General features: G+C 38.7%; 1 protein-coding gene across 2 annotated transcripts; it reads right to left on the reverse strand.

Moving 5' to 3' along the window:
* Positions 1–5,191: 5,191 nt before the first annotated feature.
* On the reverse strand, positions 5,192–26,542 carry cdc45 (CDC45 cell division cycle 45 homolog (S. cerevisiae)). Of its 2 annotated transcripts, XM_057832927.1 has the most exons (18): positions 26,321–26,542; positions 26,149–26,208; positions 22,165–22,257; positions 21,961–22,098; positions 20,351–20,509; positions 20,208–20,266; positions 20,079–20,127; positions 19,943–20,004; positions 19,819–19,869; positions 18,324–18,443; positions 17,478–17,609; positions 17,296–17,394; positions 17,052–17,213; positions 11,209–11,347; positions 11,057–11,140; positions 7,799–7,917; positions 7,580–7,656; positions 5,192–5,748 (listed from the first exon to the last, which is right to left on the reverse strand). In XM_057832927.1, exons 1-18 carry the CDS (start codon positions 26,369–26,371, stop codon positions 5,684–5,686), a joined length of 1,719 nt encoding a protein of 572 aa, XP_057688910.1. In that variant the 5' UTR covers positions 26,372–26,542; the 3' UTR covers positions 5,192–5,683. The 2 variants fall into 2 exon arrangements, with proteins under 2 accessions (XP_057688910.1, XP_057688911.1); XM_057832928.1 differs by lacking the exons at positions 26,149–26,208; positions 26,321–26,542 and having other exon boundaries at positions 5,193–5,748; positions 21,961–22,093; positions 22,165–22,381.
* Positions 26,543–26,999: the final 457 nt, after the last annotated feature.

The following is a 26,999-nucleotide window of genomic DNA, read 5'->3' on the forward strand; positions in this document are numbered from 1 at the left end:
TACACTACAATATGTAATAGTATTATAAAAATTATATTAATTGCCAGTCATAAGTTTTAAAAAGGGTGTCATTTTAAAGTTATTCTTAGTGTAAAATCTGAATTCTGTAGTGTTATAGTAATTACATATTATAGTATTAATTCTGATGTATGTGGGATTTACTCCAGAAATCGTTATTTATGACAAACGTGACGTGCCTTTATTTTGAAAAGTTAACCGGAAATACGTTCGCTAAACCGCTAACAACTTTACACTCCGCAAAAAGCACTTTTCGTCATTGCTTGTGGTGTCACTAATAGATTTTTTTGGTCATTTTTTTCGTTTGCAAATGCTGTTAACCAGCGATTTTTCATGTTTGAAGTGTCAACTTTTAACCGCAAGTTTGCGTTTTGGAAAAGACTGTTTTATAGCAGGCTAACGTAAGTTGTCTTTTTCCCCATTAGTCTCAGTGTAGCAATACTAACGTTTACAGTGTTTAATATAGATGTGTTTCCTTATTTTGTATGTGTGAACTGTAATTCTACAGCGTGTTGTTGACCAATAAACATCTGGACACAACAACTGGAGTCTCATATGTCATTTACACGCACGCACAAATGTATGCACGCACGCGGTGATAAAACGCGGCCGTGAAAATTACCGCCCTCATTTTTATTTACCTTGCGATAAATGGATTCATTGCATATCGCGGCAGGCTTAGCAACTTCAATAAAACATGTCGTTAGTTAGACGGATTTACAACCCCCTCCCCTTAAAAATTTTCTCCTCGGATCTACACAATTCACGTAGGTCACCCCTTTTTGACTTTAAAGGTGAGTGATTTTCATGCCTATACTCAGGTACATTTACTTGATCAACTTTTTGAGAAAACTGTACTTCTTAGTTTTAAGTGGCTTTACCAAGCCAAACTTTTTACTTGAGTAGATTTGTGGAGAAGAAACGCTACTCTTGCAATTTCCTTTGGTGCGGGGTTATCAGATGTTTGATCAACCCCTGCCTTCTTGCTACATCTTGGGGAGGCTTGAAGGTCGTGAGGTCGAAGGACATACTGTATATGCCGCTGTTTCGTGGTCAACGCCTGTTTTTTTTAAGGTTCTACTGCATGGATGTCACCCAGGGGCGCTGGAAGTCACTCACAGCAGCGGATGCTGAGGATCATTTTTTGTTTTTCCTATCCATTTCGGTTCAAATTTGTCATGCTCGGGTGTTTTCTCCAGACAAAGCGTGCACAATGGCAGTACATAGTAACGCGCATCCTGGATAGTTTAGGTACTACTACTATGCTACTACAAAGACAGTTTTCTATTTCACCTACAGTGCGTGTTGGAGTTTATGTATTGGAAATTAAAGTGCCCGAGAATTTTTATGCAAATCCCCAAAGATGGAGGGCGCAATGACACACAAACACATTTGAAAATGAAAAGGGCCAATAAGCCTTTGTTTGACGCCCTTTTCACGGCCCTCTGCTGCCTGTTGTGATCATACAAGTTCCCTGATGGGGAACCACCCTCTTTTACCCACACCAAAATAAACTGCTCACTAATATTCAACAGCGCTCTTCATTGCGGCAGCTCAACCGCAACAACAAACAATAAGATGGCATCAATGCAACCATGTCTAACCTATTTGATGAAACCATAGGGCAATCATCGTAATTTTCAACCTCGAATGTTAGAAAATTTCGCGGCTTTTGTCAAGAAAAAAATTGCAAATTTGTTTTTGTGCCATATTAACGGCTCCTCTGTCAACAGTTTACTTTTACGTACCAATAGTGCCTTACTCAACATGACCTGATAGCAAGCAAAGTGTTAGGTGGTGTCATTAACAAAAAAAACTTTTTCAACATACATATTCAATCCCCAAAGTTAACTATGCTATTGTTTTAATATGATTTAAAAAAAAAAAAAAAAAAAAAAAACGTTTTTTTTTCCCTCCCCAACACCATGGGGTGCTGCAGCACCCTCGGCACGCCATTGATGTCACCTCTCACCATCTGCTGGGCGTGGTCTTTGACTTTGCGAAGACTTCCCTGTAAGGTTTGTGTCTGGAATTCCTCGTGACTATGCTGGTATAGGTCAATTAAAGCATTCAGCATCACCCTCTTGTGGTCAGGAGGGATGAACTACAATAAAAGTTATAAATAAAACTACGGTTCTATGAATCTCGTATGACCGCTAGAGTGTTCTGTCAATCAAAATCTTTCTGCTCACGCGAGGTTCTGTAGGGACTTAACCTGTAGTGACACCAGAACTTAAACCTGTTCCAAGAGTCAACGGTGACTTTTATATGGATACTCAGACATTGCCTGCACAAAGGAATCATTCTGTGCTTTCAGGACAGCCCTATGCCGGTTTTACAGGATTCATAGAACCGTAGTTACATTGGTAACTTTCATTTTGAAGCTAGCACAGATTTGTGACTCAAAGCAGACAATAGCTCGCCTTAAAGAATGACACCAACAGTGAGCAGGCTCAAGAGGTTACAAGGGCAAAGGGGGGCTGACAGGTTGTCATGAAGCTGACAGCAGTGTAGATTAAATCAAGCTTCTGGTGTGAATTAGTTTAAATTGTTAATATACCAACTCGATATCGATATTTTTAAAAAATGCAATCTTTTTATACTATACATGTATATATGACCCAAAATTAACATTTATTTTTATTAACGATATTAAGAACAAGAAACAAATTAACTACATATTTTTATAATTTTATGTTGAGGCCACGCTACAAGCCCACTGAGAAGACCAATTTACTAAAATGTCATTTCTGTTCGATTCAGTTTGTTAGAGTCCTTGGCACGGTTCACTTTACAAAAAAGGCAGGAAAAAAAAAAACTAAAATGCTTTCATTTTTAAAAATAAACAACAGAACTAGTGTAATTGTAAAAAAATGGGTAAATGTAATGTAAATAAATGATGAATGATAAATGATGAAAATTCAGCCTACATTCTGTTGTACTTATCATCTTACAATACGGTACTACAGTTTCATTACTGTTACATTTGTATAATGTCTAAGTGATTTTGAGACAAAAATGCAGTTTAGAGTGATATTCACCCACCAAGACCACCAGTGATCACAGTAGCACTAAAATAAACCATACGGTGGAGGGGGATAAGCAATAAACACCATCATGGTAAGCAACCTCTCCTCCCACCAAAAGAAACAAGACAGTCTGCCCGCAGGACTACATGATCCTGCCCTGTGAGCGTCTATTTCCCCCAAGTGTGTGTGGGTGTGTGTGTGTGCTTCTTGCCACATTCCTCACATGCAGAGTGGCGGAAAGGGCAGTGACCCCTCATAGGCAGAGGTGTATGGAAAAGGGGAGTGTGATGAGGCAAAGTGATTGATTATGACTAAGGCTGGACGACCACATGACGAGGCAAAACATGAGGATGTCGAATTATTGTAAATATCTTGTTTTTCTTTCAGTCATAATTACGCATTTTGTCATAAAAACTCACCTTTTGTGGTTGTTCTCACTGGGGTTACTAAAAATACTCAATTTAAGCCAATCCAAAAAATTGTCTTGAATGGGAAGAGACAAAAATAGATACAAAGAGGGGAGGCTACTAATGATCCGTTCATGTTTAATTCTACATAAATATTTAGCTGGAGATAAACATGTTTTTCACTGGATAACATCACTACAGTGAGTTTGTTTAAACAGTCATTACACATGTAAACTGGCTTTGACCAGCCAAGTTTAAACCCTTTTCGTGGCACTCATTTAATTCAATGTGAGCATTCACAGCCAGCCCTCCCAGTCTAAATGAATTGGACTTATGTTACTGTCAATGGCAAGCTGAGTAAATAAATACATAAACTACATCAACTTTTATTGGCAGCCATAACCAGTGTATTTATGATTTTATTCATGTTATATTTAATTTGTTAAACTTAAATTAATTTGTTAAGAAAATTATATAAAAAATAATATTAAATATGCAGCAATGATTAATACTGGAAAAACAAACTGTAAGGGAGACCTGGTTTCCACATATGTGGACTTCACATTTTCGGTCATGTAGCCCACAGTAGTAAAGCAAGTGTAGTAACGCCTACAAAACCCAAAATATGTTGTTGCATGGAGACGCCTGGTCTTTTATGTTTTTTTTTTTTTTTTAAATAACCCCAAATACTCACTTCACCTATGTATGTCTTGAGACAAGCACTCATTGGCTATAGAATTAAGCAAACCACCTTCATAAATGCATTTCTATTGATGGGGATAGACATCCGATACTTGATGACTGGGAGGCATGGCAAGTGATCATTACAATTGTCAATGGCACTGAATCAAATGTTCACCCTACGTTACATACAGTGTACCTAAAGATATTAATTTTTATGTAACAGAGTGGCTTTCATGTCATGATTTTTCCATACCATGAATTGCTTTTCACATGTCAAATGCCCAATTTGTTCTAAGCTCCACTAAAAAAACACTTTAAATTTGCTGTCATGTCCTCTGATTGCCTGCCTTTATTTGTAATGCATTGTCCCCAACCCTTAGTGGCGCTTAAGTAATTTGTTAGGTTCTAGCTCATTCTACAGACGTTATTACATGACTATAAGAGCTCATAGCAAACATGGAGTGCTGTAAGACGAGCTAACTTCGGCAGCTATTGGTTGCTATTGCATCTCACTGTTTGTACCTTTAAAAAGGATCACTTGTAAGTTATATTCCTCTTTGTTTTATATATATTATGTAGTGTATATTTCATTTGTTTACATTTATAGTCAAACGTAGTTGTGGTTTTAGGTTTTGGAACTTCATTACCCAGAATTACCCCTGGGGCCATGATATGTTATACACAAGGATGTGTACACTGCACTGCGCGACTGGCAGTGAAAACTAAACTATCTGTGTTATACACAAGGATGTGTACACTGCACTGCGCGACTGGCAGTGAAAACTAAACTATCTGTTAAATGTTTGAGCATGATTTTCACACCTCATCTGCTTATTGGAATAATGTGAAATGAAAAAACGCTTTGGAATTTTTAGGGTGCCGAAGCTTTCATATCATGAGATACCATCAGCTGATTTTTAAAAATACTGTACCATAATTTTGTATCTTTTTTGTGCTCTCAACCATATGGATGAGCATTCAGTAATTATCGGTCGAGCGCCTCCCTCCCTCCCATACCCTCCTTTCAAGTGGTGCTTTGGGCCGACAGCAAATCATCACCGAGACACCTGACCTGCATTCTCTCTCAAGTGTGCACTGTGAATACATGCACGCCTTCAATTAAGCTTAGGTGAAGTTCATTCCACTTCACTAACTCTTTCTTTGACATCACGGTTGAAGATGAAAAGCATTAAACGGTTAATGATTTTACATTGGTACAAAAGTCAAATGGTTGATCATGAGTTTGTGCTTAAATAGCTGAAACCATCTTAACTGAAATAGTTAGGTTTCACATTTTACACTTGTGGTTTATTAAACATGCTTAAAATAAAAGTCTGACACAAATAGACATGGATAAATCAACTAACAATAAAACAGGCACAACTTTACACAATACTGTACAGTACAGACAGAAACAAATCTAAAACCTTGAGATCTAAAACCAAATAAAATTAAACATATGGATACAATCACTCTCACCAAAGATGGGCATTATTCAAATACCATTTGGCGGTCCCACTTAGATTGATTTAGAGCAGCGATGTCTCAGGACAGAAGAGTTATGAGTGCATCAAGGAACTTGCTTCGGTCTTCTGTCTTCAGTTCAATAACTGCAAAGGAAGTAAATGGAACATGATCATTCACTGCCAACCATGCCAGTGTTAATGAGTTCGATGTCTATGGCCTTCAAGAGCAGCCAATTTCTTAATATGGTGGCCTTCAACAAAGGATTGACAACTAGGAAGAAAAATGTCTGCCATAAAAATGAGTTGCTAAATACAGTAACCTTTTGGTCCAATTTATTTGAACTTGCAAGACTCAAAAACAGAAATTCACAGCCACGGTTTTGGTTTTGTACTTGATACGAAGACAATGCTGCTCTCATGTGGCAATCAGTAGATAATGATGCGTCTCTCAAAAGAAAACTGCACATAGTTATTAGGTAATCAGAGGCAAAAAGCATCGATTCCACTGAGAACAAGCCTGCTTCTGTGAAGAGCAACTTCAAAGTTGTATTTCCAAGTTAAACAAACAAACAAACAAACAAAAAACACCAAAAATGAACAGTTATAAATGTAATAATGACGAAAAATTTCATAAAATCTTAAAAACCTGATCATTTCTGCCCGATTACGATCTTCTAAAAATGACATCCTCAGGCCCGATTTTCGATCACCTGATTGGATCAGGGACATCTCTAATCGTAGTAACTCTGGATTATTTTCTTGGTTTCTATAGGTATCAGCAAATCTCATTTAATGCATTTTAATTTAACTGATTAAATGTCCATGCCGAACTGCAGATAGTTTAACACACACAAATTGGAAGTGTTAAACAACGAATATTTTAATGCAATACAAATGCAACTTAAACGCAACAAATAGCTTGATGCAACTTCTGTTCCAGTGAGAACAGAGGGCTCAGGAAGTCCATGCATGCATAGAGGAGATGTTGGAGAGGAACACTATGAGGCCATCGATGGGCATTACCTTCAGCCCTAAAATTAGCAACCAGAGTAGCTACCGGTACATACATAACAGCAATTGCTGGGCTTAAGATAACCTAACTCTTATAGGAAGCAAAACTGAGGGGCATAAATAGCCATCAAGCTTCTGTTGTGTAGTATATACAGTAGTAGATTGGTTTATATTGTTGTTATAGCAACTCGATATCAATATTCCAATATTCCCCCAAAAATGCCATTTTCTATACTATACTGTATACAGTATATGACTCCAAATTAAATGTTATTTCTATTAATGATTTTAATACAACAAAAAATGTATTTTTTATAACCGACAGAATGTATGTGTGCAGTTTATCAATTTATTAATTTATAATGAAAACATACATTTTTTTGTGTCTTTTGACAATATAACTGTCCATCCTGTAGCCCTTTGGAAAAAAATATTTTTCCACCCGATTCCGATCTTCTAAAACTGTTCCATTGTAAGCAACATACAGTACATTTTATCCTTTATTGCCGATATCCTTGAATATTTTGATGATTGTTTGACATTGTATCCCTTAAATAATAATCACGAAATCTTAAAAAGCAGATCTTTGGCATTCGATTGCGATTTTGTAAAAATGACATTATCGGGCCCAATTTCCAATCACGTGATTGGATAAGGGACATCCTAATTGTTATTTTGTTGCTTGTAACTTATTCCCTGCCATTGACAGACATCCAATCCAATTTGAATGGGTTAGTCAAAATCAATCATACAATCATACAATTGCTGTGAGCCTTCCACGTCAAAATGGATTGGACGTTTATCGCCGTGAATTACAAACTATAAGTTAACAATTAAAAATAGTGTAAAATAAATACATTTTAAAAACCCAATCTATTAAAAATGATGTGATCAGGCCGGATTTCCAGTCACATGATCGGATCAGGGACATCCCAAGCAGAGACCAATTATAAATTTCACTTACTGGATGTGTCAAAGTGGTCATGTAGTGTTCTGGAGCTGGTGCTTTCTGCAGCTTTCTCAAATGCTCTGCCAAAGAAACTGAGAAGAAAAAGAGTGAAGCGATTTTGGTTAGTATGTTGGATTGATGAAACAAGAAAAAACAGATTGGCTAAGCAAACCTGTCGATGAAATCACAAGTTTCGCGGAATATATAGATTGATTCTATACAATCCAAACATACTTCTTTTTGTCAGATGTTTCTGCATCGGGTGGGATTCCCACGACAAGGACGGTCCCTTTGTCCACATCCTTGGGAGCGGCCATGATGAGCGGGAGCAACCTGCACCGCTTATTCCTCGTCTGGCAGACAAAACAAACGCAGACAAACAAGTCATTTCAAGATACTCTACAATGGAACCCGTGAAGCTATGAAGTCAAAAACATACCTAGTCATGTAATATGGAATTTTGAACATTCATTCATTTGGTAAATCATGCCTTTATTAAAAAAAAAAAAAAAAAAAAAAATCACACTAAACTCTCATCAAAAGTCAGTTGCATATTCTAACAAATCACCTGCAACTTCTAAATTGTAAATTATAAATTGCTAATACAGTTAATTGAGATTAGGGATTGGGGATATAGCCTCAAAATCATATACTTCCTCATATTGCAAGAAAATTTGCGATGATGATGATGATAGAGATATAAAAATGCTGGAAAATGTGTCATTTTTATTGTACACAATATTTAAACAACCATTGCTTTACACAATTACATTGCAACATAAATATTGCAAATTTAGTGCAATGGATAACAGACAGAGCTGGAAATGGAAACAATTGGCCAAGTAGTGTAATGTAACATAACGGATACAAACTAACAGTTTAAAACTTGAATTTAGTTTTTAGCAAAGATTTCAAAGAAAGCTGCAGCCAGTGACATTTCTAGCCCAATCTCTCTCGCAATCGGTGTAAAAATCAAGTAAATATTAGAAGAGAAGCATCAATGCCTGGCATCATAATTCTACAGCCTAACTACCACGAATTTCAAAATTCATATTACCAACCCAAAATACATCTGTAATATTGGCGATGGTATGATATGGCACAGCATTAACCCTTAGATGCATGAGTGGGGACAAAAATAAAAGCCAGAAGTAGGTAGTACGCAGTGTTGTTAATCTTACTTTAAAATAGTAATTAGTTACAAATTACCTCTCACAAAATGAAATTCAGTTAGTAACTCCGTTAACTCATTAATTAAAAAAAAAAAAAAAGTTTACCAAATAATTAGTTTACACAGCAAAGTAACTTATGTTAATTTTCATGTTCTACACGTTTATTTCATTATACATCCTATAACAGAGGTCACGGAACCGCGGACCTTTGTCCGGTTCCGGACCCCCAAGCCGTCTGGACCGGATCTCAAGCTGTCCGGACTAATACACGTTGCAACAACAAAAATCTTTTTTTTCTGCGGGTTTGCAGAGTGGAGGCGGGCAACAAACAAAAACCTTAGCGGTGACGCGCGTGAGCCAGCCAATGGGAGTGAAGCATTTGAAAGTTATTTTTAGAACAGCACGTCTCACACTCACTTTCCAGACTCCGCGGAGTGACAGCCAAAAACTGAGCCGAATGAAGTTGGAGGAAGAGGCGAAAAGGTACGGCAAATGGCGTGCTCAAAACTACGCAAGATTGATGCAGAAAATGGTGTTTAAGGAGGAGTGGACCAACAAATTTTTGTTCATTTTACCTGGCGGAAGCACAAGACCGCTATTCCTCATCTGAGACTCATTCAGAGACAGTAGCGCTTGTAAAAAGCAGCAATTTGAAAAGGCACTATGAGACGAAGCACGCAGCTTTTTTTTTTTTTTTTTTTGCAAAGTTTCCCTAAGAACTCTGCCATCCGTTCTCAAAAAATAGCGGAATTAAGGGCTCAATATGATCGCACCTCAAGGCTCATGGTTCATTTATTCACTGCACAGCAACGCGAAAAGGAATTCTCCCTCAGAATAGCGTGGATATTGGGTCAAAATAAGTCTTTCAGTGACGCACCGATTGCCAAACATTGTATGAGTGTAGTTGCTGAAACTTAGTTGATGGAAAGCAAAAAGAAGAGGTCTGTCAAAAAATAAAGCAAGTCCCCCGTCAGCATCCACAATTAAAAAAAAAAAAAAAAAGAAGTCTCGAACATGCTCTTATGTTGTTATTTAATGATTCAATTAAAGCACTTTTTTTAGTTTTATGCACCTTTTATATTTTATTTACATTTTTGAATGTTGTAATTATCAGCATGGCCACGTAAAAATATGTTTGTATTTTGTGGAAAAAAAGAAGCATTAAAAATATTTCCGGACCCGAGATTGTTGTAATCTTTTTAATTTCGGACCCAGAGGATTTCATGACCCGTGTTCTATAACATCTTTCAGATCAAAGATGTTTATATTAGCTGATGGAAGAATAAGAACACTATATTACAATATTTTAGAACATTTGGTGTTCTTTTGGATAAAATTTATTATAGTCTGTTGAGAAAACAAAAATGTAAACTGACCATTTTCCTTTGCGAATCTCTGAAACTTACTGGATGTTAGGCCTACTGCACAATGAGCAGAACACTATCCTTAAATATTCTGTAAAGTAACAATATTAAATATTGAAAATAATTCAAGTAAAAATAATTCCTAGCCTGTCGCCATTATCGCCGTCTTGTTGTGTTTGCCGGAGTGTGCAGTGAAGCAGGGCATGATCCGCCCACCTCGCCAATTGTCATCGCATTTGTAACCCCCTTCCCTCCTCCCCCCTCCTGCTCTGCTCTTTCCAGGAAGACAGCTTATGTGTGACAAAATCAGACAACCCGCACTTCATTCAACCAAATTGTAGTAACGTGCACCCTCACATCTTCAGCAACAGTAATGACGTTGCAAAGATGGGAAAAGTTATTAGATTACTCACTACTGAAAAAAAAATAACGCTGTAAGAAATGCTGTTATACTTGAACACTTTGATTGACAACACTGGTAGTATGTAACCATATAGAAGATGTTTGTGTGTGTACAAGTGTGTGGACTTTGCTATGGTCCTCGGACCTCCTGCATGTTCATTCTCTGTCCACGTCTTTAAACAGTAAGACGAGTACTCAATAGGTTTTGGCCATTTTTGATACCTGATTGCTTTGTTACCAAATGCGAACAAAAAGTGATGAATGAACATGCCACTCTTTTGGTGATCAAAATATAATACAAATCATCATCCTTAACCAAAGTTAAAAGAAATTTCGGCGGGTGTTTTGTAAAAACTCATGGATTCTAATGGAGTCATTTTCTACCCCACTCATGGGAGATTGAAGGTATTGGTAGGTCATGCATCCTCGGGTTAAGAGGCAATATACAGTAACACTGGAATGGATTTATCCAACTTCGAGATTTATTCTAACTCAACTATTTCTATTCAGTGGTTCAAGTGCACCTTTGCTTTGGATAATAATGAGCTACTCACTGATTGGATGAATGCTTTAAGAAGGTACTTGCAGAGTAGTGTCAAGGCCATGGGTTTAGAAAATAGCTTGACATCAGGGGTGCCCTATGGGAAAAGCCAGATTATTCAATGGAGCACAGTGTTTAGTTAAAAGCATGATGGTGAGCTGTTACCTCCGTGAGGTAACAGTAGAGGAATGGTCCTTGCGACAAGATAAGGTTGGTGCAGATGCAGCTGGCGACGGTCTGTTGGATAGCTATCAGCTTCTTCTTAGCCAGGTCAATGCCCAAGTGGAGACGCTCCAAATTGCTCCTTTAATAGAGGGCAGAAGTGGGTAGAGTTGCCAAAAACTACTCAAATAAGAGTAGCGTAACTTCCAAATAATATTACTCAAAGTAAATGTAGTCATCTAATAAATTCACTCAAGTACAAGTAAAAAGTATTCGATTAAAAGAATACTTAATACTGTGTGATTGCTTATAATTCCTGACTTTTTTTTTTTTTCAAACAATAGTATATATTAAGGGTGTCAACAATAATCGATGCGGCGATGCATCCCGATGCGGGGCAGGGACGATTCGATTCGATGCGGGCAACACGCTGAATCGATTCAGCGCATTTTAAAATATATAAGTACGTTCAAAAATCTTCCCTGCGCAATTCCGGTGATGCAATGGATTTGGTTTCCCCATTTGTATTGTTATTCTCATGTCTACCTGTAGAGAGAGCTACTTTACATTCAAAGCAAGCCCGTAGAGGTTAGATCGGGCCTAAAAAAATTCCAGCCCAACCCGACACGGCCCGTTGGTATTGAAGCCCGACCGGCCAGATCAATTAACTATAGATTTGCATGCCCGAGCAGAGTGATGCGAAAAAAAAAGAAAAAAAAAAAGCAGCAGCAATTTATTTTCATTTCTTCAAGTTTTCTTACTGTTTAAATAGTCTACATATTTTTATAAGAGTTATAAAAGCCTTTACACAACGAAATAATGCTGGGAAAGTTTAACATAAAAAAAACACGGTTTTGCAGACACACAGAGAAGATTCGAAAGGATCACATTTGCCTTTGTGTGCATAAATAAAAGTGTCTTTCCTAACAAATTCTCAGTTGGCAGACAAAAAACGCAAGTTTACTCAATATTTAAATAGTCTACATATTTCTAAGAGATTTATAAAAGCATTTACTCAACAAAATAACGCTGGGAAAGTTTAATATTTTTTAAAAAAACACGGTTTTACAGACACACAGAGAAGAGTCGAAAGGATCACATTTGCCTTTGTGTGCATAAATAAAAGTCTTTCGTAACGAATTCTCAGTTGGCAGGAAAAAAAACGCAAGTTTACTCAATATTTAAATAGTCTACATATTTTTGTGAAATTTATAGAAGCATTTACACAACGAAATAACGCTGGGAAAGTTTGATTAAAAAAAAAACAAAAAACACGGTTTTACAGACACACAGAGAAGAAGATTCAAAAGGATCACATTTGCCTTTGTGTGCGTAAATAAAAGTGTCTTTCTTAACGAATTCTCAGTTGGCAGGAAAAAAACGCAAGTTTACTCAATATTTAAATAGTCTACATATTTTTATGAGAATTATAAAAGCATTCACACAACGAAATAACGGGAGGAGAAGAAGAAAAAGAGGGCTGCGCCACAGCCCTCTGCGCATTTTTTTTTTTCTTTTTTAATAATTTATTAGTCCGGCGCAGCAGCCCGACCCGACCCACCGAAACGTGAATGCTTAACATTTCGGGTCGGGTCGGGTTCGGGCACAAGATCTAACCTCTACGCAGGTGGGACGAGGAGCCCAAATCCGCTTCCTTACCGGAGTAACGTCACAGACAAGCGCAGTTGTAATCGAGAGAGCAGAGAGATAGGACATAACATAACAATGGCTGAAACAGAGAAAGAGGGAGCGAGAAATATTATAGATATAAGATAGGTTAGGCCTACATTTTACTTTTGTTCTACATTGCAATTTAGTTGATGTTTTGTTTGCAACTGAACTGATCCCTGGATTGATATTGCGATAAAGATGCTGCTGCACTACAATATTTTCTTTGTCGTTTTCTTTAATATTTACTTGAATATTTTTATTGATGGGTCGTTGTGACTAAAATACAGTGACTGTTATTACTGATTTTGCACAGGAGTTCAGATGCTGCACTGTGTGAAAGGCTGCTACTGTGTGTAAAAAAAAAAAAAAAAAAAAAAAGAGAAAGCCCTGGTCTCATTCAAAGCACTAATTAAATGCTGTGATCTGATTTTTTTTTTTTTTAAGATATATATGAAAGTATACTATTTTCATTTGACTTCAACCAGGAGTGACACAAGAGCCAATAAAAAGTTGTTTAATGTCTGTCCGCTTGTGTTGGCTCATGATTCACGAAAAATATGCTTTGCTTTAGAATTTTAATGCATCCCAGGCTTTAATGCATCGCAATGCATTGCCGAATCGTAATCGAATCGAATCGTGAGGGCGGTGTCGATGCACACCTCTAGTATATATATATTTTTTTGCAACTGTATGAACTTTTATTAATATACTGTACTACAATTGATTACAAGACTATATTAGGCCCAAAAAATATACAAAAAAAAGCAGCGAATTACAGCTAGAAAAATCTACAGAAATGAAACATCACTCGTATTAAGACCATCAGTGCACTCTAGTGGAAAAAACATATTTCCTACCATGAAATTTAAACAATCATATTTCCGGGTTTCCGTGGTCTACAAAACTGGGAAAGAGGTTAAAATCCATGTTTTCAAGTAATGTTGACAGCAAAAAAATAGTTTAAATAGTGTATTTTTTATAGTGTTTTAAAGACACCACTTGATTGATCAGACCGGCGTGATCATAGGACTTCCGACTGCAAGCTCATGTGGTCATGTGACTATAGTTATGTCTGATTAGCACAATGGAGCCGTGATTATTATTGTGACACCTCATTGGTGAAACTGGTAGAGCCACTGTCGGCGCCTGGCAAAGATGAAGTCAAATATAATCTCTAAAATAACTACGGAAAATATAACAACTGTAGTGGAGCCCAATGTAGCTGAGTAAGAGTAGCCTTTCTTCTTCACAAATTTACTCAAGTTAAAAGTATGGCTTGGTAAAACTACTCTTAGAATTCCCTTTTTCTCAAAAAGTTACTCCAGTAAATGTAACAAATTAAATTTAATGTGTTACTACTAGGGGTGCAACGGTTCAGTTAGCTCACGGTTCGGTTTGAACCTCGGTTTTGGGATCACAGTTTCGTTTCGGTTTGCTTTTTGCATTTTTTTTTTAAACTGCCTTTATTTGCTTTTAAGAAAATGAAATAAACACTTAAAATGTAAACATGTTCGACTGTTAAAATGCCTCTTAGCTCTTTGGCTAGTTTAGTGACTGACTACTGAAATACACACACAGTAGTAAAAAAGTTACTTGGCAAAGTAACTGGTGATACCTTTCATGTTTAAAAAAAAAACAAAACAAAACAAAAAAAAACATAGTAACCTTTGCTATGCTTGGAGGTCATTTAATGTTCTGAATCAACCGTTAAAGTTGATATAATTGCTCCCGTTTTTACATTAGTTCCCTTCTGTCTACTTTTGACATGTGAAAATCTTGAAACTGTTTCATCATTTAAAGATAGACTCAAGTCAAGATTTTGCCGATTTAGGAGTATTTTAGATAAAAAGTTACTTAGGTTCACTAGGAAGGTTCACTACAACAGAGCCTTTCTGAGAAGTTTAGTGCTCTAAAATGGCGGCTGTTTCCTAACGCTACAGAGTCTGTCATTTCGCATTTAGTTCTATATGCATGAGATATCTAGGCGTAGGTTGTAGGCTGTCAGCTACAGTCAGGAAATATTGGAGCCACCTAGCCTAGCATCGCGTTTGCTACAGCGTCACAACAAACACTCTTCCCTCTCCTTGCCTCTGACTTTTCTCGCGTCATTCAACCAACGTATTAACGAACGGAGGGAAAAAAATGTAATGCAAGAAAAACGTACAGAATTTGAACTTAACGTACAGCGTACACATTTAAAAATCTGTGCTAACTTGTACAAATTACTGTCTATCTTAGAAAATATGACACTCTCACATCATGAGAAGGGCTTACTTTCCCTATTCTATTCGGTTTTGGTAAAGAGTGATGATGAAAACGCAACTGATAGACTGGAAGCATGGAAATCTGAACTTGGGGAGGCAATAACAGAGGAAGAATGGAACAAGGCATGTTTAAAAGCCCAAAAACAAACTATTAACACAAGAATGAGGTTATTGCAATATAAATGGTCGATGAGAGTATACATTACACCTGTAAAGTTAAACAGCTGGTCCCCTGATATTCCAGACACCTGCATTAAATGTATAGAAGGACGAGGAACTCTTTTACATTGTGTTCGGGACTGCCCTAAATTGCAAAGATATTGGACAGAAGTGGCACGTATTATGTCATATATTGTTGGGATTGACGTACCGTATAATGCAAAATTGTTTATACTGGGCATTTACCCAAGGGACTCTGTGATCTGCAAAAAAAAAACAGACTTTGACTGATTTTGGACTGCTACAGGCCAGGAGGCTCGTTGCGTTATTTTGGAAGAAAATGGACACACCTCCAATAAATCACTGGATTAAGGAAATGACAAACTCTGTTATGCTGGAAAAACTAACCTATGTAGTGAGAGGGAAGGCAGATGATTTTGAGCAAATATGGAAACCTTTATTGGACTTTATTGACAAATGGGGTGTACAACTACCTGTGGTATAATAAGTTGTGAAACTACTTGACTTGTGGATGGTTTTGTTTTTGTTTATTTTTTGTTCAGTGTTGTATGTTGCTATAAAATGCGTATAATCAATAAAAATATTGTTTAAAAAAAAAAAAACTTGTACAATTTACGCCGAGACCGTACAACTTGACAGGTATGAATTATAGTGGACCGTCACAGTTAGGTAGTAGCACTCCTTAGCACGGGACGTTCAACTATCAGTGGTCACGGCGAAACTATGTGCTTTAGCGAAGTCATCTTCGATGGCTTTGCGTGCCATTTCATAAATGTCAGGGAATACGTTGTTGGAGAAATATGTCCGCAAAGGAACAATGTAACGCGGGTCAAGCGTTGCAAATAAATTAACGAAGCACGTCATGTGTTTTCACTGGTGTCATCTCTGGGGTTGTCCTGCTCTGAGAAAGTGATATCTGTGGGTGATGCCGGCTGAGGTACCGGAGTCATGCTATAAGTGTTGCCATTAGCATAGGAAACAAGCGTTGAGCAATGCTTGCAAATTGTTGTTTTTTTCCTTCAATATTTTCTCTCCCTCCGATTTTCTCTCCCACCGCATTGTAGTCCACAGGGAAACCGAAATGTTGCCACACCGCAGATTTGAAAGAAGCCAGTGCTTCCTCAAAATTCGGTCTCTCGACTCCTCCGCCCTCCATAGCTTTTTGTTTTCTTTCTTGTTTCACTTTCACTACGCTCGTAAGCGAGAGAGGGCGTTACTCGGCTTCTATTACACAGGTGCTTGACAGCGATCGGACATTTACTTGCGGCGGTGCGGGAATTTCTCCACAGCTGTGCTTCACGTCGCACACAGAGCTCGACCAATTCATTCCACAAGCGTTCGGGATAAATTAATTGCAAAACCAAAAAGGTGCGGTTCATAAAGGCGTATTGAACCGTACAGGTCGAACCGTACGGTTCAGCTTTTAACTGCAAACCATTGCACTCCTAGTTACTACCAATCTCTGGTCAAATGAGAGTATCCCAGGTGTGTAGTCTATTGCAGTTTTGTTTTTTTTAATGCAGAAAAGGAAGCACCATCTGTAAATTAGTAACAGAGGAAATCACAAAGAGACAGAAGAGCTCGTCTTAAAACATAAATCGTGTTCGTTTATGAAAGCAGACGTGTATTTTGAATGCTCATAACACTGGCTGTCATTGAAGCAGCTTTACATACCAACAATGTCACATACTCGTAACATCTATCACTGTCAGTGGAACTGAAAGAACATACCTTGAAAGTGAGTCTAGAGCTTTGATGAAGTTGTCTGTCTCACTCTTATCTTTCTCTGTGCTCTCAAGTAAAGCTGTGGATGCATGCACCATGTCGCTGGCCAGAAAACGGTTCTTGAAGCCAAAGTGGACACCAAATGTCTGTATACGTATATCTTTCAATCTATCAGAGAGGAAAATGTCAGTAAAGCCATCCCTAGTGTGTGAGTGTGGGGGGGGGCAGTTTTATTTAATCAAATTCACACCCAAATTTATTGGAAGACTCCTCGATCACTTCTCGCAGGTTCTCTTTGATGGACATGTCCATTGAGGTGAATTTTTGCCGCACTTGCTTCAGAGGCAGACTGGTACCAAAACACAAAACAAAAAAAGCCTTCAACAAATCAATACTTTTCACATGATTTGCCATTTCATTGTGTACTTTTACCCCATGTCGGCCAGGAACTCCTGCAGCTTCTTCTGGCCGTTTAAAGTCCACAGTTTAAAGTGGCAGGACGTGTAACATGAATTACTGATGCTCTCGTATAGTGACCAGTGCTGGTAGAGCGTCAGACGTAGGCTGAAGAAGACCGTTAAGGCTAGATTTGGGACAAAATATCATTTGGCGATGCGTATATCACGATACAAGGCATCACAAAACGCATTAAGTTTGAAAAAAATGTCTCGCGATATATACAGTAGGATGCATTGCCACGTATTTAGAGTAAAATAGTCCATAACAAGTTAAGTCATTTGCTTTACTGAGCCAGTAAATTTACCATTAGTAGCCAACAGCCATTGTGGGGGCTCATGAGGTAAGGAGAATCAATTTTCGCTTGTAATGTGTAAGCTAAAGAACTGGCTTCCACCCACATTAGTACAATGACAAGTAATAGCACGCGATGAAATCAAAGGTCATTGAAACTCACCAGGGAATACGGTACAAAATCAAACAGGAGTCATTAACTTATTGCTATTCATCCTTCACACAGCCGCTGCAAACATCAATGTTGTTCAATCCATCTGCAGGCCACCGGGAAAACATTTTACGACACTGCGCGCTGTTCCTCATTGGAAATGCAGTCTTTCTTCAGGCAAAACACTACCGCTTTTGTCCACCTGCACCGCTAAAATCGACCAAAACTGAAAAGTTACCTAGTGTTGCTTTAAGTGTATCGTTCCATCCCCAGTTAAGGCGGGGCTACAACAAAACAAACATACATACTACAGAGATAATAACAGTTTAGACAGAGTGGAATAGTATGAAACTGGCCTCCAGATAAATGAAGGATACTCGTACTCAAAGGAGATCCTCATGCAGTCGATGGAAAGAGAGTTCTCCTCATCTTCGTTCCGATGGTTATGTCTGGACACGTGCCGCTGCATTGTGCCGATGTCGGTTACATATTTCATACTGACGAACAGAACGAAGAGAATAAATGTAATATAGCCTAAAATGAATAATTATATAAATTACTGCTATGGTCTTTCGAAGTAATTACTAAAACTTGCTTGTGTTGCATTTTTGTATTCTTTTCTTGCAAATACCTAGAATGACAGTTAATTGCTGTGTATGTTTGTTCCAATTGTTATCACATGCAAGTATTTCAGTATAAATTGTAGACCGTAGAGCTTAATTTATTTCAGTATAAAAGTGGAACTCATACAAATACATGCTGGAATTGAGACTACAGTTAGAAGCACAATTCCTACTTGATTTCTGTTAAAATACTTTCCATTGCTTTGTATGTCACTGATGCTACAGATGCTGGTTAACTCAACCCACTGACCGCCATTTTGAGTAGGAAGGTTGGCAGCAAATTGCTGCCATCTCCCTTTTCAATTGTGCCGTTTTCACAGTTGGCCAATTTCTACTTAAGGAAGGGGAACCCAGTACACGCATGCATCAACTCACTGGAGCTATTGAGCGTGATAGAAGTCTGATCCATTTTGACTACCAACATCTCCCAGTTAAATAGGTTGGAAATACATTACAGTGATCCCTCGCTACTTTGCGCTTCAAACTTTGCGCTCTCAGTCCATCACGGATTTTTTTTCAATTAAAAAAAAAAAAGAAATACAGATGAGGTGTCCCGGGCCGATCACATAGTTTCACACTCGCTTCCTCCCTCCCTCCCTCTCCCTGCTCTTTGTTTGTCAGGCACGTCACTGGAGTTGCTTATTAAAGTTAACGATGTTGACAGATGTTTGTGTTTGATCTTACCAGAGTCACGGACTTCAAAGGGCCGCTTGAGTCAATCATCCTTCAACTTGTTAAACAGTTGCTGTGGCAACTCATTGTGTGAGCAGTGAGCAGCTTGAGAGGATTTGAGTAGACTCACTATTAAGCATTTAATAAAGCCAAGCATTTTCCTACTACAGTACATTATTCTTGTTTAAAAATAATTCGGTTGGACGGTTACATGTTTAAAACTTATCATAATTATTACATTTGAAGTGCTTAAAAACATATATATATACATACATAAGCATTTTTAAAAAATTAATACTTTGGGGGCAAAAAAGTGAAAAAACATGTCTCATATATATCTCTTTCCAATGCTAAACCTGAATAAATACATTGAACATGCACAGGGGTAGGTGCGCTACTTCGCTGTTTTTTACTTATCACGGCAAGTTCTGTTCTCCATTAATCGCGAAAAACGAGGGATCACTGTATATCACCTTCAATGGCAATGAAACATGATCTCTCAACTGTCAAAGAGGATTGGAGGTCTATCATAATCAGTGGCAACCATGTTAATGGTGGAATGAGGATATTTTCTCACTTTGTGATTTTATCATGAACCCACTGGTCTGTTAGTCCGATGACAGCCCACCTGTTTAAAAAAATTTTAAAAAAGGATGTTTGGATGCCGTTTAAAAGAGTATAAGAAGAAATAGAGAACTTACCAGAGCATATCTTTAGTGTCTTTAGTCAACACCCAGGCAAGTTCAAAGAACATAATGGCTGCCTAATTTACAAAAGATCATTCAAAATACAGTATTTAAGGCGGCCTCTTTTCTAATTTACTCTCTGTCCACTCACAGATGTGCCATGGTATTCATACTGCTCGTAGTCAAATAGGATTTCTTTCCTGTGGTTAAAAAAAAAACCTGAACATAAACACCCTGCAGTAAGGCGCAAACGTATAAATATGACTTAATAGCGGTTTACCGCCGTGCTTCCCACTCCCTCTTCTCACGTTGCCTCTCGATTCTCCTCTCAATTTCCCCCTGCAGAGCAACATCAGTTTTTTTAGGTTTTTTTAAATTACTTTGAAATTATTATTATTTTGTTTTTCAAAAAAAACGCCTTACTTCGTCAAATCTCCTCCGTTTGCCAGATGGCTCGGAGCCGTTATCGCTCTCGTTTCCGGAGTCGTTTCCCTCTTCCTCCTCCTCATCTTCATCATCCCGAAATATTTCATCATAGAGGGGCACGCCCAAGTCATCATCTTGTTTTATTAGCAGTTTTATCTGCAACCCAACAGGAGAATATTAATTATCGATCATTTCTTCCTTACGGTTTTAACACTGCTTAGGGTGCTTTTACAAAAGCATTGTTTGGTCCTTTTTAACCAGTTTTTTTCTCAGATAATCCGCTTCGTTTTGTAAATGTGAACGCGCATCTGAACTCTAGTTTGGACCAAACAAACAAGCTTTGGTCTGCCCAAAAATCGTGGGTCTTGGTCCACTATAAGTGCACCCTATTCCTCTTGTGAATGCAAGATGAGCAGGGTGCACTAATAACAGTGGCCGAGCCAGGCGGAGCCTCTCGGAGTGGCCGTTTCGTGAGTCTCACTCTCCTGGAAGTAATGAGAATTTGACAGTTCAAAAAGTCACAAAAGTGAAAGCGATTGCGCCAGTGTGACTTGGGATTCCATGCAGTTCCATTTCGTGGTTCGTTTTTATCCTGTACATTTTTTACATACTACAGTTCACTCGGCAGAGTCAGGAGGGGTCGACGCTGCCGCTGGCCGAGCGTGTGACGCTCCACGCTCCTTTCCCTCCCACGGGGGAGGTATTTTCTCTTCTGTTTGTCAAATCAATGACCACGCCTTTCGACCATGTCATGCTACTCAGAAAGTCCGGTTGTCGCAGTTTGAATACTGAAACTTTTCAACATGTCATTTGCAAGTGTTGTTCCAAGGTTGCACTCCAAACGGACCCTGGTCCTCTTGGTCTAATGTGAAAGTTCCATTAAAGGCTAATAACAATCCTTTCTGGCAATTGGATCTCATGTGGGCTGGACTATATTATTTTTAGCCAAGTATATTAACTTATTGGCTACCAATGACCAACCTATTTTGACAGGGAGGAGTGAATGAACAAATTCCCAGTCAAAATGGATTGGACGTCTAACGCTGTCAATGGCACCGAAAGAGGAGTATTTACAGCCAGTCCTTCTAGTCTGGTTAACTGGACGTCTATCATTGTCAATGACAGGCAATGAGTTAATTTTGCGCCACTTGCTTGTCATTTTAAGATATTTACGGTTATGGGTCACTTTCCTGAAAATTTTGGATCATTTCCTGTTGATTTTTTGGGAATTTCCTGGCTGCTTCCTGTTGAGTTTGAGGCATTTCCATTTTACTTCCTGTTGATTTTCTGTCACTTCCTGTCTGTTCTGGGACATTTTTGGGTCATTTCCTTGTGTGACAACTTATTGGTGCCATTGACTGTGTTAGACACCCAATCCAATTCGATTGGGAAGGGGGCTAATGAACGACTAACTGCAGACACGGAAAAAAGCCCAGTGCCGTTAGTGCACGCACTCGATCACACAAATCTACGGTTTTACAACGCCAATGTCAAAATAGATTAAAATGATTTTGTATATACAGAATGAGTGAGCTATAATGTGTCTGTCAGTGTTTGCTTCATTTAGTTTAACGGAAAAAAGGGTCGAAGAGAGAATTATACATCACCTGAGTGTCATTGTAGACATTAACCACATCAACAGGCCGGTGTGTGTCACAAATAAATAAAATGGAGTCATCGTCTGGTTGCAGCATCTCAAGGAGGTCAACGTTGGCACCGCAGTTGATTAGGACAAAATACCTAAACTGCAGCAACATTTTCTTAAAACTCAAAACAGGAAGCTTTCAAATTATTCATTACGAGTTTCATACTTGTTTTTTGTGTTCGAAGAAGGCAGTTCCAAGGTCCTGCCATCCAGTCACTGGCACTAGGGTATACTGAATCTGGTCGCAGTGGAACAAGGCCTGAGGAAAAGAAGACAGAGTATACAGTAAATATTCTGTTTGATCTCTTTTTTGACACTGACACTATATGACAGGGGTCAGCAACCCTGGTCCTCGAGTGCCACTATCCAGCTTGTTTTCTATGGCTCCCTCCTTTAACGCACCTGACTCAAATAATCATGATCGTTATTAGGCTCCTGCAGAGCTTGCTGATGAGCTGGTCATTTGATTCAGGTGTGTTAAAGGACGGAGACATGGAAAACAAGCTGGATAGTGGCACTCGAGGACCAGGATTGCTGACCCCTGCTATATGATGCTACTGTATTAAGATGTTCTGTTTTAAGATGTTCTTCTTCCTGTCTTCGACGGGGGCGGACGTGTTTCCTCCCTGCTGCTGCTTGCTGTTATCTTCGTCAGTCTAGTCTGTCTGCTTTTTTTGTATTTCCTCTGTGGATCAACTGTGCTGGTCTCTTATACGAAACGAAACGAAAATGGATCTGATTAGTTGGTCTCTCAGTGCAATTGACAAGATTTTTTCCAACAAGACATGGTGCACCAGGAGAGCCGTCTTGCCCAGACGGGACCTTCGCCGCTGGATATGTGAGAGATTCATGAGATCACTGGAAGCCAGCGTGTCTTACTGTCCTATCTTTGGAAGATATCGAGGTTATTTGGCTGTCTGGCGTGACGGTTGTGGGGTTCGTTCTGCTTGGCTTAGGAGGTGCCCTGCTCTATACCGGAAAGTTTCCAAGACGGCAGCTTTCAAGGAAATCAACAACTTGACCACGGATCAAACTGTGCGATTCAAGGCATTGGAAGACTGCCTCGAGGCTCGGATCGAGAACTAGCTCCGTAGACTCACGGTTCGGTCCGAGGAAGGATGGAGAAAAGTGGATGCTACCTTGCGGCAGGTGACGGAACTGTCGGGGCAGGTGACTGAACTGTCGAGGCAGACCGCAACTATTGGCAATGACTTAAGGGACAGAAGGTCTCGCCTACGCCATGAGGAGCACGGATTTGACTGAAGACTAGGCCTGTCGCGATAACAAATTTTAGTGTGCGATAATTTATTTCATAAATTATTGTGACATGCGATATTATTGCACCCCCCAATTTTAAAAAAAATTACAATAACACTGGGAGAATATAGTATATATTAATAGCTCATGTACATCCATTTAAACGCAATAAATGTTTACTCTTAAATTCAAAAATACTTTTTAGGAAATCACAACTAAAAACAATAGACTATGCCTCTTTTTAGTAAAAGACCACAATATTAATACTGCACAGAAACATAGAAGAAATAAAATGTGTTTGTAAGAAAAATAAAATTCCACTTAATAATTTAAGCATCTAGGCAAATGAAAACGTTTCCCCTCATAGCTTCTGCTATGGCGTTCCATGTGTAATGCAGTGGTACCTCTACATACGAAGTTAATTCGTTCCAGGAGCTTGTTTGTAAGTCGAAATGGTCGTATGTCGAGCAGGATTTTCCCATAAGAATACTCCGCGACCCTCGTGAGAACAAAGCGGCATGGAAAATGAATGAATGAATAAATAATTCGTTCCACAGCCCAAAAACCCACACTACATCCTTAATAAATACTGCTGTTACTATTGCAAATAGCAATTACAAAGAGCAAAACAAATAAAATATGAATAAAAATCAGAATTACAATAATAATAACAATAATACAGTACAGTACCTGTAATAATGTAACGAATCGGCTTCTAATGTGGCAGACTTTTTTTGCTGTACCTGAACGCACCGCAGGGCTGACGGTGAGCAGGAGAGCGCTATTTTACTTTCTGTTTCGATACTGGCGTCAACAGCAGTGGACACTCGGCGAGTTGATGGAATAAATTATTTGAAACCAGACAAAGCTGGCGATTTCTTAGGCGATGTTACCACAATAAGAACTGTCACCTTAACTTATAAAGACTGGCGAACGGAGGGGGACCGCCGGCCGAGCTCGGCATTCTACGACCCCGTTCATGGATGCACACACCATGCTTATATTTTGCCATCATTCACATCTTCATTTCAATGGTAAGCGTCACCTTTTCTTTTTTTTTCCCTCCACCTGCACTAAACTTAAACTGCACTAAACTAAAAACAGAACTAAAATGCATTTTGCGTAGTTGGTAACAAGGAAGCCGAACTTTTAACAGCCCGCCAGCCGCACGCACGCGCACGCAAGGCGATAAATCGCAGCGGAAAAATTATCGCCTTCATTTTTATTTACCGTGCGATAAATGAAATTATTGCATATTGCGACAGGCTTACTGAAGACCAACCGTATTTGGACATACTAAACTCTTATTCGGCTTAAGTTGATTATAATTTTCCTTTCCCTTTCCCGAACACCCTTACCCCCACTCCTCCCTTCTCCTGGAGAGAGCTGCGCACATGAGATCTTGCCCTTGATCTGTTCCCAAGGCCGGTCGCAGGGCCCTGAGACTCTTAATTTGTCCACAGACACATACAAACACTGATTCACTTATACATACACACTCACACACAACCTCCCGCCCTCCAGTCCGCCACCGCCTTTTTCTTACTATCACTGATCCCCCCCCTTCCGCCAGCCATGACTGGTAGTTCTCCCTTTTTTCATACAAAAAAAGTCCTGCACATGACCTGTGCGTCGTGTCATATCCATGCTATGTTGTATGATATATGTGTGTCTACTTGTAACTTGCTCTGTAATTTCTGAAGAAAAGATAGAAGTGGCGGCGCGGAATAAAGTCTGCAGCGGCCCGATGCTCATTCATCGAACGGAATTTCGTTGCATCTGTTGTCATCTTGTGAGAGCTGGTGTCAATGACAAATACATATCTGAATCTGAAGTCATGATAGTGTGATACTTGAAGACCAAAGTGTTTTTGGTGGTAGTGCACTTGCAGTTCAGCTTGCCAACTCCTTGAAAAAAAATATAAGAGACACCTCACTGGTAGACCCGTTTTTAGTTCTTTTTTTGTGTGTGAAAAACTTTTTTTTCCAATTACAATCAAATATGAACTCATTAGGTGTATATTTGAAAGATATAAACATATGGAAAAACAATACTTATTAGCCATGTATTTTTAATACATTTTAAAAAAAAACACACACACAAAAAACAACCTAGAATAAAAATATATGTCCTTCTCAATTTAAAACCACACAATTTTTTGTGTGTGTTTTTGGACTTTTTTTTTCTGTCTCTTTATAGCTTGTAAAATATTTAATATGGCACTCGCGTGGTAAAATTTTTCTCAGCACAACGCCATATATGTGAACTGTTATCATTACACTATAACCTATTAAATTCCCCTTTTAGGCCAATAAATACACGAAAATATTCAAATTCCGACTTGGAAAATAGGTACTGTATATGGAAGTGTTAGAGCACGAGTGCCCTCTAGTGTACAACGCGCCCACACGCAAAAATAAAGATATTTTCAATCATCAAATTAAAGCGAGCGAATCTCCCGGTTTTCTGTGGTCTATCAGCGCTAAATAAAAAAACTCGGAGAGTTTGAAGTCCTCACTTGAGAGTGCTTTAAGTTGGGGGGGGGGGGGGGGGGGTCTTGGCACTTTCAAGAAACACGTGATTGATCACTACTCGTGAGCGTTAATATACAAAGCTGAACATTTTATGCAGTAAGAAAAATGTAAACATAAAATAACAAATTCTGTGCTGCATTATATTATGGTTCGTTAATGCTTTGTTGTCTTCAGTCATTGTCATGACAAGCGACATTAATTGTCAAACGCTAGATAATCACTTCCATTTACCATTTCACCAAGTGTATGGCGGTGGCAGTAAAGTGTAAACATTGGTATTATTTGCTCTAAAATGGCTGGTTGTTGTTCTTCTGCCCCAATTTTAAGTCACAACAACAAAATACTCAATGCTAACTTACCTGAAGGATCTTACAGGCACAAAGAGCATCAATATCTGGCGCCACCAGGAGCGCAACTCTCTGGAGAAGAGTTGGAAAATGTTAGAACTCATTGGCTAGCTGAAAAGTGAGGTGAAGCGTTTAACTCTTTAGCTTTACCAACTAATTTTCCAGTTCCAGTTCAGTAACCTACCTGGTTAGCAACAACTTCATAAAATTCTTTCCGAATATCCGTGACAAACATCTTGAACAGCGGCAAATAACGCTATCGTCGAGTTCTAGAAAGCAAAATTGTGGGCCAATGTGGAGTGCAGGTGAAAAAACAACAACATGAAAAGCAAATTTTCTGTATTGTGTCAAGAGACGAACGACGGACAGCTGCTTCAGTGCTGGAAATGTGGCGCCAAATGGCTACGTCAAACGCAACCAATCAGAAAAGGGAAGTGTACGTACGTCAAGCACGCGACACTACGTCCACCAAAAGCGGAACTACCGTTATCACTTGTCGGCCATTTTGTGTCAGTGCCATTCGATAAACATATCAAAGGAGCTTGTTCTGTGAAATGGTTAAAATTTGCTCTGTTTTCAAACGGCTTTTTATATATATAGTATAAATATTTTTACATCCAGCCTGAATCATAACCACGTAAATACGATTTGAAAATCGCTTTCTCCCCCAGTCAGGATTACTGAAATTATTGTTAAATGCCACAATATTAAGAGAATTTGATGTGTAATTTTATATTTCATTCGGTGCCATGTTGATATACAAAAAATACTCTCTTTAAATAAAATGGAAGTCCAGATGATCATGTATTTAGAAGCTCCTGACAAAATGTGAGTTGAAAGCATACCTAGTGGGGATGTATTTC

This window comes from Corythoichthys intestinalis, chromosome 3 (genome assembly GCF_030265065.1).
Source record: "Corythoichthys intestinalis isolate RoL2023-P3 chromosome 3, ASM3026506v1, whole genome shotgun sequence".
Lineage (NCBI taxonomy): Eukaryota > Metazoa > Chordata > Actinopteri > Syngnathiformes > Syngnathidae > Corythoichthys > Corythoichthys intestinalis.

Bases quoted from the DNA above. Each gene is read 5' to 3' on its own strand.
- cdc45 (XM_057832927.1), bottom strand. From the start codon at position 26,371: ATGTTTGTCACGGATATTCGGAAAGAATTTTATGAAGTTGTTGCTAAC. The intron at 26,209-26,320 runs GTAGGTTACTGA...ACTCTTCTCCAG, and splicing joins ATGAAGTTGTTGCTAACCAG to AGAGTTGCGCTCCTGGTGGC. The intron at 20,128-20,207 runs GTAAACCGCTAT...TTTTAACCACAG, and splicing joins AGGGAGTGGGAAGCACGGCG to GAAAGAAATCCTATTTGACT.